The 12280-nt window shown below is 31.5% G+C and overlaps 1 protein-coding gene across 1 annotated transcript; it reads left to right on the top strand.

Annotated features, from left to right (window-relative positions):
• Positions 1–5565: 5565 nt before the first annotated feature.
• On the top strand, positions 5566–11303 carry LOC112683365 (gustatory receptor for sugar taste 43a-like). Its single transcript, XM_025554370.1, has 5 exons — positions 5566–6383; positions 9584–9867; positions 9933–10001; positions 10473–10562; positions 10942–11303. Exons 1-5 carry the CDS (start codon positions 5645–5647, stop codon positions 10999–11001), a joined length of 1242 nt encoding a protein of 413 aa, XP_025410155.1. The 5' UTR covers positions 5566–5644; the 3' UTR covers positions 11002–11303.
• Positions 11304–12280: the final 977 nt, after the last annotated feature.

Raw genomic sequence — 12280 nt, 5'->3', positions numbered from 1 at the left:
AAAAAATAAGTGATCTACTAAAATAGATTAATAAATCTAAAAAGAGTTTTGATTTTAGGTATATTTTTTTACCCCGATAAAAGTTTTGATTTAAATACTTGTAATATAAATTACCATATCGGGTAATTAACTTTACAGTGTTTAACAATCACCTCGCCGATTATCAACTAAATTTGTTTAATTTAAATAACAATTAACAATGGTTGTGTTTTATTTATGTGGAATGTTATTATATATTATATTTTATATATATAATGTCCGGCCAATTATTATTCTAATTATTAAATTTAAATCACTTTTTAAAATTTCTAAATAATGTTACATATTTTGATTTATAGAAAATATGTTAATTATTTTAAGTAATTCATCTTTATTTTGATATTTAAAAAAATTATTTGTGTATTAATCATTTTTTGTGCATTTATATTATTGAGTAAGACTTAAATTCATTTAAACTAATAAACCTAGTGTAATATTGGCAAGCTTATTATGATGTTTATCCTATCGTCGTCCGCGGGAATAAATCTCCTATGTGATAAAATGCTACTTTTCTATAGAGACAAAAGAATTATTTATCTAGTTAGTTATCTATCTCCACACGACACTAACCTATACACAAACGATAATACCTCCAATGTGACTGCCAATCATAATTTTATTCACATAGGAAGTATTTATAAATTGTTGTAAAACGTCGTAGCTTAAGTATTCACATTGGAGGTATTCCATAAATGTTAATTATGTTAATAATTATAAAATTATGATTGGCAGTCACATTGGAGGTATTATCGTTTGTGTATAGGTTAGTGTCGTGTGGAGATAGATAGATAAATAACTCTTTTGTCTCTATAGAAAAGTAGCATTTTATCACATAGAAGATTTATTCCTGTGGACAACACTATGCTTCTCTGCAAGTTATTTTAAAACTATTTATACTTTAATCGTATTTTATATTACATGTTATACATTTAGTTATTTATTATTACTGTTTATATTATTATTTTGTTATACTCCTATTATACAATTGTATTATTTGCATATATACATACAATCCTATTTACACTCAGTTTTTGAAAAACATTCAGTTATTTTTAAAAATATTTATTTCAACACTTTTCAACAAATAAAAAGCGATTAAGTGTAGCTAGTCAGAAGTTAAGTCATTTTTGTCTTTTGTGTTGTTGATTATATTATATTATTATATTAATTCATGTAATATATTTATTATTTGTTTTGATTCATTATTCATAGTAAGTTATATTTCTCAATCAATAATATACTCCATAATGTAAAATTTAAAAACATTTTTTTGACTTCATTATAATATGTTAGGCCGCATGCATATTAGATGCATTTTCGTATGAGCTTGACTTATACGAATAATTTGATACGTACACGCAAGAACGATACTGACCTACCAAATACTATGCGAGGGCGCAGGCTGATTGCAAGTTGTTCGGACATTTAGCTGTACCTATAGTGTATAAGGCCGCGCTGACATTGGATTCGAATTTGTATCGTACGAATACAGAAGGTACGAATTGAGTGCGCACACTGAATACATTTTTGTCCGTAAAATAGTCAGTTGAAATGTAAGAAAAAGAAGTATTCACTAGGTGCAAAATCGGGACTGTACGGTGGGTGGTTAAAAAGGTCCCAAGAAAATCTTGAATTTTTTCTTTTTGGTCAACAAGAGAAGCAATTTCATCACTTTGCATACCTGGCTTACCACTCCGCTCATCGTTATGAACATTTATTCGTCCATTTTTGAAACCATGACACCATTGTCTAATATTTCTTTCACTCATTATAGTAGGTCTATAAATTAGACATAACTTTCGATGAATTTCAGCAACTAAAGATCCTTTTGCACACAAAAAGAGTTATATACAACAAGTAGAGTTAGCTGAAAATAGAATAAGTGGATTTTAAGAAAAAACCTGAAAGATTACAAAAATAGTTATTAGATTTAAAATTTTTGAAAACCAGAATACGATTTTATTTTTGAATGTTTATATTGTATTTCCTGAACATTTTGTAAAAGTGATTTTTACACTCTTTTTATACACTCTTCGTTGGGTACGTCGATACGTGGTGCAATATAGTCAAAACGGCCAAAATATAATGTGACTAGTAGTAGTGACGAAAAGGCAGTGGCGTAACTGAGAAAAAACCTAGGGGGGGGGGGGGGCAATATAATATATTTATTATTACTAAAACCCTGACACCCCTCCCCCGCACCAGTTAAAACATATTTTTATTGTATGTATTTTATACACTATATCGAATTGTTTGATTTTACATAAGTCTTTTAACTCATTTTATGGTTTAGATAAACATAAATTGTAGGTAGCATGTACTAGTAACCAATATTGTTAAATAATATCCATAAGAGTTCATTAATAAAAGGTGCTATTTGTACTGTTGGATTATCTGGGGGGGGGGGGGCAAAATTATACCTTTATCTCTCAATAAATGGTCAGAGGGGGTACTTGCCCCCCCACAATTACGCCACTGCGAAAAGGAATCTTATGAGAAACCACCATCAACTAAACAAATGCTAGAAGGGCTTCAAATTATACGTAGAGGGATTCAGCAAAGAAGCGATTTTGACGTAATCAAGCAACATAAATCCTAGGAAGATATGATTATGAAGATGGCTGAAGAAGGGAAAATCCTATCAACCCTGGGTAGATTTTTATCAAAAAATGAATTAGATTTTACATACATATTATTTTATTTTTAGTAGCGTAGCTAGATTTTTGTTTTTGTACATACCTTGAATCTCAATAAATATTTTTTAATTAAATAAGTTTTTAATTTTAAGCATTTTTTTAAATGTTTTTGGTCATTCGCCTTATTGACTTATTCGGTTAATGGACTTCAATGGTCAGGTTCCAAAATGAATAAGCGGCGACGATTGTACCTACTTTATAAATTGAACAGATATTTAAAATCTCAATATTTGATTATTAAATAAACAAAATCTGAAATTAGCATACTATCTTAACTTACCTCATTTAAAGATTCTTCAATAAAAGTAGGAACGCAAAATCAAACTCATCTAACTATTTATACTGTTGCTGTAATTGATTGACCAATAGATTGGTCCATTGGAAGATATAAAAAATACATCAAATTTTTATAATGATAGAAATATTTGGCCTTTAGTCCAAGTGTCTTAGCTCTCTCATTGCGTATGTTCAGCGTTGACGTCGACTGCGGCAACGGTCGTATTTCCTATTAACCATTTTCATGTCGAGGCGATATCGTCAGTTGAAGACAATAAACTGAAGATAATATGATATGATATAATGAAATACATTTGGAATATGGTTTAATACGATTCACATAATTTTTATTTGCTTTGTTTTAATTTTTATTTATACAGCTTTCATTACAAAACAATAGTTCGACAATTAAATAACATATATAGGTACGTAATTAGGCGAATAATATTACTTAATAATATATTATGATTTTAGCTTGTTTGCACAATAATATATATAATATTATGAACAATTGTTGGATAATGAATGAAATATTATTATCAATGGAGGGAGATAAACTTTTGTGTAAAACATTGGGGTTAGAATCAGTATTTACACTTACTTCTAAGGGGGAGCAACTCAAATTTTTCTTTAATTCATGCCCAACATTTACAAGTAACATTTTTGGTAATATTTAAATCTGGTGAATCCTTAATATTTGTAGTTCTTTTTTAATCTAATGCTGGATCCACTTAGAATTTACTTTTGTGTAGTTTTTTTTTAACACCTGTCTGTGTTTTGAACGTTACGCTTGTGTTTATTTGATTTTTCACTAAGTATGGACCCGAGAAAAAGCATAATTCAGTATTCACAGCCACGCGTAATTTGATTTCGTTATAAAATGATCCACATTAAAAAAAAAATTGAAATGTGTAACTCACATCTAATCTAATCGATTCTTTAAATTCGGATCCAGGGGGGCGATCGCTCCTTCACCCCCCCCCTAAAATAAGCTCTTGGTTAGGAGGGGTATTAATGAACCAATTACAAAGTTTAAATTAGAAATAATTTGTAATATTTGTTATAAATGTGATAAATTGTCGTATTTCATACAATATCTAGTGAAAAATTATCAGAAGTAACAGCTTCAGCATAATATTTATGCCAAGGTTGAGCATAAACTTCTTGGATCTCGTTTGACGATGCATTTGGATATATTTTGTTGATTTGATTTCTGTTGGTGCGGGATGATGGTTTCTTGTTGTGAGACGATTTGAACTAGGGATGGGCATATAATCCAAAGATCTGAATTTTCCGAATTTCTGGATATTCAAATCCGGATTTGCAAAAGTATCCAGATTTATGGACTTGCTTTTTATGTTTATGTTTTATTAAATTATTTATCTGTTATAAATGCCGATATATTTCATGGTGTAGGTATTATTGATTTACAAAAAACAGTAGGTATAGGTTTTGGATTTCACTCACTAACGTGAGAATATTTTCAATATTTGTAAGAAAAAAAAACTAAACCCATATGCATACTGCATGTAAATTCAATGTTTACGAAAACAACTGTAAAATCTCAATTTAATTTTTCAAACTTGAAAACCTATGCGGCTATGCAGAGTAAGTAGAGCCAGTAGTGAAAACGGTCGAATAGCGTTTAAAAGGTATTATTACATCATCGAATGCTACTTGTATAGTATATTTATAAGTGGATAATAAACCGTAAGAAGCCGCTTTGCTTTTCTTGTCTATAAAATTTCCGTCAGCAAATAAATGTGATCAACTTCAAGTCTATTGATTTATTAAAGCTATTAATTTATTATTAAAAGAAAACATAATTATTTATTAAAAAGAAAATTACACTTGCAAAATATCTAAAAACTATAACATAATACAACGCCATGACAGTTGACGCTACTAGCCTACTATTATATAGTATACCGTATAAAAGTATAATAAAAATAACCTACAAAAACAATAAGGAATTATGTCTAACTTCAACAAAGTCCACTGTCAGGATACCGTTGTCGAAGTCACAATAAAAATATTATCTATTTGTTGGCTACTGTTAAAGACTTTGAGTATTATTTTATTTTATTTTATTTTAAAAGAAAAATCAAGTACAGTTTTACTGTCGAAATCATGTTATCATTAATTATTAATGAAGGTACCGATTTTTCTTACAAAATTGCGAAAATATTGTCGGTTGTTATGATTTCTAAAATACCTACTAAAATAATAAGAAAAATGCGCGCACGCCGCAGTATTGTCCGTCACAACCCATACATGGATATCGAAACCTGTACACCCGTCAAAGGTGAATAGAATAAGTGTTGTTTGAACAACGATTGTGTGCACATTGTGCGCCTTGTAACCTCGTGTCATGTGACGCACAATCGTGACAGAATCGAGTGCATAACATGATGGAACTATGATGTACAACGTTATTTTTCCTTGATGTCCGACGTGACTTCGTGGAATATATTGTTTTTGAAATGAATATTAAGTGTGATGTTAAAACGAACACGCGTGCAATCGCTAGAATGACTGTATAAACATCCGTCGTACTTACACATTTGTAGCCCACGACACGCACGCGAGCAACATAATACATTTTATAAGCTTACGGCGCGTGCTGTCGTGTTATGTACGGTTGTTCGAGAGTTCTGCTGAAACTGTGGCAGTGTCTGCTCATCGCTCCGGTGGTGCGGAATCGAGGCGGCGGTGGCGGCAGGGGTGACGAGTACACGTTCAACGCTGTGTGGTACACGTTCAATTTGAGCGTGCTATGCGCGTGCCTGGTGTGCGGCTTGGCCGCGGTGTCGGACGACCTCCAGGCGGCCAAGGGGGGTCGATCGCTGCGCATGCAGAACACCTCGTCGGCTGTGGTTACGGTGTTACAGATTTCGCTGGAGTTCATTACGTGCGCGATGGCCGTGATCTCCTCGGCAGCCCGGCATCGCACACTTCTGGCCATCGAGCGGCAGCTAAAACGCGTGGACGCCGCGCTGGCCACGTGTCCCGGTCAGCCGGTGGCGCGGTACTCGCTCGCGCTGATCACTGTGCACGTGGTTTTGTGCGTGGTTGACGGACGTATGTGGTACGCGCTCAGCTCGATTAGCTGGCTGTACGGCGTCAGCTACGTGTACTTATCCATCGACTTGGCTGCGATGCTCATGTACGCACAGATCGCGTGGAACATCGGGCGCCGGTTCGAGGACATCAACGCGGAGGTTGAGGTGAAACTGTTGGGCTTCAAGCATAACATGACTGCGGCCCACCGAGGCCATCGTATGCCACTGCGCGTGCGGAAATTCGCTAGAAACACCATTTTCGTGTCCACCGTGATCAGTACTCCGGGCCCAGCCGACAGCCACGATATGAGTAAGAGTGCAGAGGCATTGATTCGATATTATTGTTATACTGGTGGCAAGACGATTTCTCGATTTGTATTTATGGAAACAAATACCAATGTATGAAAACATTGTGCTACAAATATGTAGCAAAACTTTTGGTCGAAGAAACATTTTTACTTGATTCTGAAATTTTTTTTTTAAGTATTTTCATTAAAAACAATGAAAATTTGACTAAAATTAGTAAAATATATTACACTTCAGTTCCGCTTAGAATTGTATTTTTTAAAAAAATAATGATTTAACGTTTCTTTAAAGTTGCCTGTCACACAACACCATCAATCCACCCCATTGAAGTCATGAAGCAGCTGCTTCAATAAAACCCGCATCTTGTCGCCGCTGATTACATAGGCGTATTTGAGTTGAGACTATGGAGGGGCATAGGCTCAACTAGAACCCAAATATTGGGGGTGCTGAATTTACGTAGCTCATACTAATCCCAAGTATCATATCTCAATGTAATCATTAAATTTACCACAACCACACACATACGCTAATATTTTTATTTGTAAATATTAACAAGCATAAATTGTAATATACCTATTTATTTCATTATATTATATTTTATTTAGGCTATGGAATACTAAGAAATACCCAAATTAAAAAAAATATTATACAATATACAGCAGGGGTGGTCAAACGGTCGATCGCGGACGATTTCAGAGTCGACATGTTAGAATTTACTTTTAGGCTACGTGCACGAAAATTAATCGTGGTGGTTATGAACAAATTGTCGATAAGTTTTATCTGTATAGTTTTTATCTTTTATTCTGGTTTATAAAAAAATTTTCCAAGAAAGTCAATCTTTAAAGGTAAAGTATATTTTTAGTATATCGTGGCCGAAAAAAGTTTAGCCGCCTCTGATATACAGCATATAATATTTACTCTAGTATTATCTTAAGATGACTAGTGGAATATTTTTCAAGTATTTCTGACGATGTAATTAACTAATAGTCATGAACAATTCATCTTTCTGATAAAAACATCAAATAAAACTATATAAACTACATGAAATAAAGAAACGCTATTTTTTCACACCATTTTTCAATTACTATTTTTTTAATTGGGGGTGCTAAATTAGAGCTTGGAGGTACCTCCTAGTTGCGCCTATTGGGGGAGGGCAAAACTAATTTTTCTTCAATACAAACTTAAAAATAATTTGCTGTTCATTACCTACAACACAGGTTCCTGTCGTAATGATAACATATTATAATGATAGATTAGTAATTTATATTCTTAATTACTTATACATTACATTTTTTAAATAAATTAATGTATTATATTCAAAAAAAAATACGAGACATGGGTAGCGAATGCCCCCTTAGCCCTACCCTTAAATACGCCCTTGGCTGATTATGGTAATTATAATACGCATTGTGTTTTAGCCTTTAGGTGAATGGTTGGTCGCCATCATACAATTTGCGCTGACTTGTTTTTTTCGTCTATTATATGTTTATAATATTATTGTTTCAAGCAAAATCTAATTATAGAAACATGAAACTACTTTCTTTGAAATTACTTATCTCAGAAACTACGCAGCCGATTAAATCGAATTTTTTTGTTTTGTAGACAATTTTCCATAGATAGGTTTTAGCTTTTTATTTTTTCAATATCTTATATAATAATTTTATAAATATTAATCCATCATTGCTCGCATGTAAGATCACATTAATATTAAAACCACTGATTTGTTATGATAACCTATGGTACATAGATCTTTATAATTATTTTTATTTACTATATATTAATTAAAAACAAAATTACAAAATGTCCAAAAGGAAATCCAATATAGGATTACTAATTTATTTTATGTTGATAATGTTATAATCGTACAATAAAAGTTTCTGAGTTCTACCGATACATTTGTGGATTTTTCTTATTTTTGTTTTTTTATTTTTATTTCATAAAAAATGTATTTAAAAATAATAGTCAAAGTAAGCAAAGCTGAATAGAATATCTATCACTCAAATTTCAAAATATTAAAAGAGATATACACAAAAGCTATCTTTTTTTCTATATTGTGAATCCGAATTGATCACCACTTAACTCTTTTTCTACTATATTCTCAATTCGGGTGCATATTATTTTTATTAGGATTTTGGCTGTGTGTGCCATTAAACTTAAAGTTCTGAATTAATTTCATTCATTAGCCTTTTTTAGGTATATGTATTATAAAACTCTCCTCGAAATCTTTTAGGATCTCTCCCGTATTGTATATATCATTCACTAATTTAAATAGCTTGTCTTGTAATTCTGTACTCACATTTTGGATTAGTTCCATTGCTATGTCATCTATACCGGTTGCTTTACATGTTTTCATTAACTTCAAAGTTTTATTAAATTCGTTTTTTAAGATGACTCCACCTTGCTATATATCTGAGTTATTATTATTATTGAAATAATATATATATACTCATATACACAACATGAACCATATTTTGCAAAAAATCGACAAGATATTATAGACGGAAATTAGTACAGTAGCGGTAAAATGTGGGTTTTATTGAAGCAACTGCTTCATGACTAAAGTAAAGTAAGTAAGTAGTGTTATTTGACTAAAATTTTAATACATAATTTGCATATTTGATATAAAATATTATTATATATTATTTTGTTTGGATATGTTAATTTTTATATTTATGTACCTAAAAGTACAATTGAACTCTGAATCTAAAAATTTGACCTTTGGTAGACACTCGATAAATGTAATTGCTTCATTAAAAAACAAACTTCATGTCACCACTGTATGATAACAGAAATCATTTGGTTTATATTTATGTTATCCACATTTTTTTTACTCTAATGGGTTTAAAACGAATACTTATTCCTCCCTCTCATCTTCGAATGAAGTTCCTAGTTGTAGTCGATTTGAGTTTACTAATTCTGTATTTTAGTTACAAATATTTCAAATTTAAAAAACTTCGGTTAGGTTAAATGACTTTGCACCTTACCGTGTATTTACTTACAATTTTGACCATTGTTTTTTTTTTTTTTTTGTTCAAAGGGTGCTTTATATATATTTTTATTACTTATTGATTTCATATTGAACATTGATGTGTACATAATACATTCGTATTTTGAAACATAAAATGACAATAATTCAATATTTTCTAATAAGCTGGTGTAGTGCTGAAAATACAGTTAAGCGTGTTTAATTTTTGTTTAACATAGATATGAAAAATATTTCGATATCCAACCTACAAGAGCTTCACTGGAGTCTTTGCAATAGTATAAAAATGGTCAACGACACATTTGGATGGCAATTATTTTTGCAGCTATTCTGTAATTGCGTGCAACTAATAGTTACTCCGTATTTTATGATAATGGATTTATTTTACCCGGTGATTTATGGTTCTACAGATATTAAATTTATAATGTTGCAAGTGATCTGGGTATTGACTCATTTGAGTCATTTGTTATTAATCGTATTACCTACATCTTATGCTACTGCAAAAGTTGGTTAAAAATATTCAATTCAAAAGGAATAATTAAACGAATCAGTGGCATGTGTTTTTTACAGGGCGAAGAAACTGCTGTGATCATATGTAAATATCTGACTATCAAATTGGAACCAGATGATATGAAACAGGTAATTTGAAAATTGACCAAGTTTAGTTACTCATAATATATTCGAATAGTACAAGTAGTAAGTCCATTCAGAGCGTTCAAAATATTTCATGAATAATACAGTTAAGTTCTATAAATTTTTACTTAAAATGAGAATTTAGATAATTAGATAAATGTTTTTTGTAATTTAATAATCAATCAATTTATTTATTTTTAATTCTGGCATTAGTTTAATTCTGATACTTATAATTGATAGTATATCAATTGTATAATTAGAAATTCAATCGTATGAATTTAACACTATATAACTGTAATCTGTTAACTATTATATATGTACATATATATAATTTATATATTTATTTATATTTAAGTTTAATTTAACTAATACTGTACGAGTATATCCACAACGCCTTGTATACTAAAATGTTACCGTTCAATTTTAAAATAAATAAATGTTCAATTGATTTTCGGAGAATATTATTTTATTTTTCAGTTTGAAATATTCGCCCTTCAATCGCAAAAGTATGCAATAAATTTTTCAGCTTGCGGAATAGTAAATTTACATCGTTCTTCTATTACCACGGTAAATATTTAAAATTGTTTTTTGATCAATTATATATATGTGATCCAGTTAATGCATTAGGTTCTAGCATATATTTATAACGAATATACGAGTATATATAATACACACAAAGTATATATGTCACATAGTTTATCTTAATCTTTAATAAAATACAATTTTCTTTAATTATTAAAACTATAAATTTATTTTAATTCAAAACTCTTTTTACTTAGTAAAAACGCCTACCATTTATTTTTCACTATTTTCTGGATTTAAATTCATTTTTGTCGTGTTTAACTATAGTTATTTATTTATACTTTCAAATTCAAACCCATAACCATACTTTAGAAATTGTATGAACTTATTTAAGTTATATTTTTGATAACAATGATGTTTTCAGATTATCGGAACGGCACTCACATATTTAGTGATATTAATTCAATTTCAAAACTCCGATTAGAATAATTCATTACTAAAAACTATGGCGATTAATGACGATTGAATACACACGTGTACAACGGTACATTATATATTATTATCATGAGCACGGACGGTAGGTGTAGGTGTATCGTTATGAATGAAAATTATGCGGTTCAACCTATTCTAATAAGTGCCGACCAAATTACACAGTGTAACGCGCATGGACATTATTATAATACGTTATTACCTTGTCATAATACGTTTCCGTATGACCTAGTACGACATGTCACTCGATAATCACAATAACCGATTGCATGAATATGTATATTAATAAAGAGCGATGGTGCATCGAACGTATTTTTCCATATTGTATAATAAAAATAATAAATCGTTTAGTAAAGCAAGCTGATATAGCGACGTGCATTGCATTATTTTTGGAAATATTCAGATTTGCAGACGTACGCGGCGTCATCATATCATACAGATCATGCAAACTACTATTTTAATGAATATTAATTGTGTATACAATATTATTATATTATATTCGACGTGCCTGTCGCCATAGCCGTCTTAGGGCGATCGATCGGACTGAAGGAAACGTTCGTTCGAAAACTTCAGGGCGACTCGTCGTCACTGTGGCTGTTTATTCGTCGAACACGTCGACACGAACGAGGCGCTGCTGTTCCTCGTACCCACAATGTTGCACACAACGGTCGCGTACCATCGGGATCACGTGCATGTGTGCATTGCAATTATGCGGTCGTCCCGGACCAGCTGTCGCTGCACCATGGACGCTGTGCTGCCGATCGCTGTACGGCCGTCGCCATGGGCGCCCGCAGGAAATTTATTAGGGGGGGGGGGCATAATGAAATCAAACACAAAAAAAAAATACATTAAAAAAAGTTTATTCCTTGTAAACTACAAATTGTGTTAGAATTATATGAAATCTAACACCAAAAAGAACATTAAAAAATATATTCCTTATAACCTAAAAAATTAGTTAAATAAAAACTGAAGCTATGTGTTCGTGGTGCGTCGATCGTCATAAGTGGTTTACACACTAGGCGGTTAATATCAATTCACAGAATTGAAACGTATTTAATTTTGCGCGATTAATGTAATATGCATTATTTTGTAGGTACGCCTTATAATATATTGTTATTACGATCAACAACACCACACGGCACACGCTAAAGTAAAAATATCGATAAAATGTTGATAAATCAAAATAAAAGTTAAAATATTCAACATTCTATTGAATTGCAGGGGGGTAAAATGCTCCCTATTTCCCCCCTCTCCGGGCGCCCATGGCCGTCGTC

The sequence above is a fragment of the Sipha flava genome, unplaced genomic scaffold (genome assembly GCF_003268045.1).
Source record: "Sipha flava isolate LNK unplaced genomic scaffold, YSA_version1 224_pilon_pilon, whole genome shotgun sequence".
Classification (NCBI taxonomy): domain Eukaryota; kingdom Metazoa; phylum Arthropoda; class Insecta; order Hemiptera; family Aphididae; genus Sipha; species Sipha flava.
The sequence above is the reverse complement of the archived record's forward strand: the minus strand, read 5'-3'. Positions and strand labels throughout refer to the sequence as shown.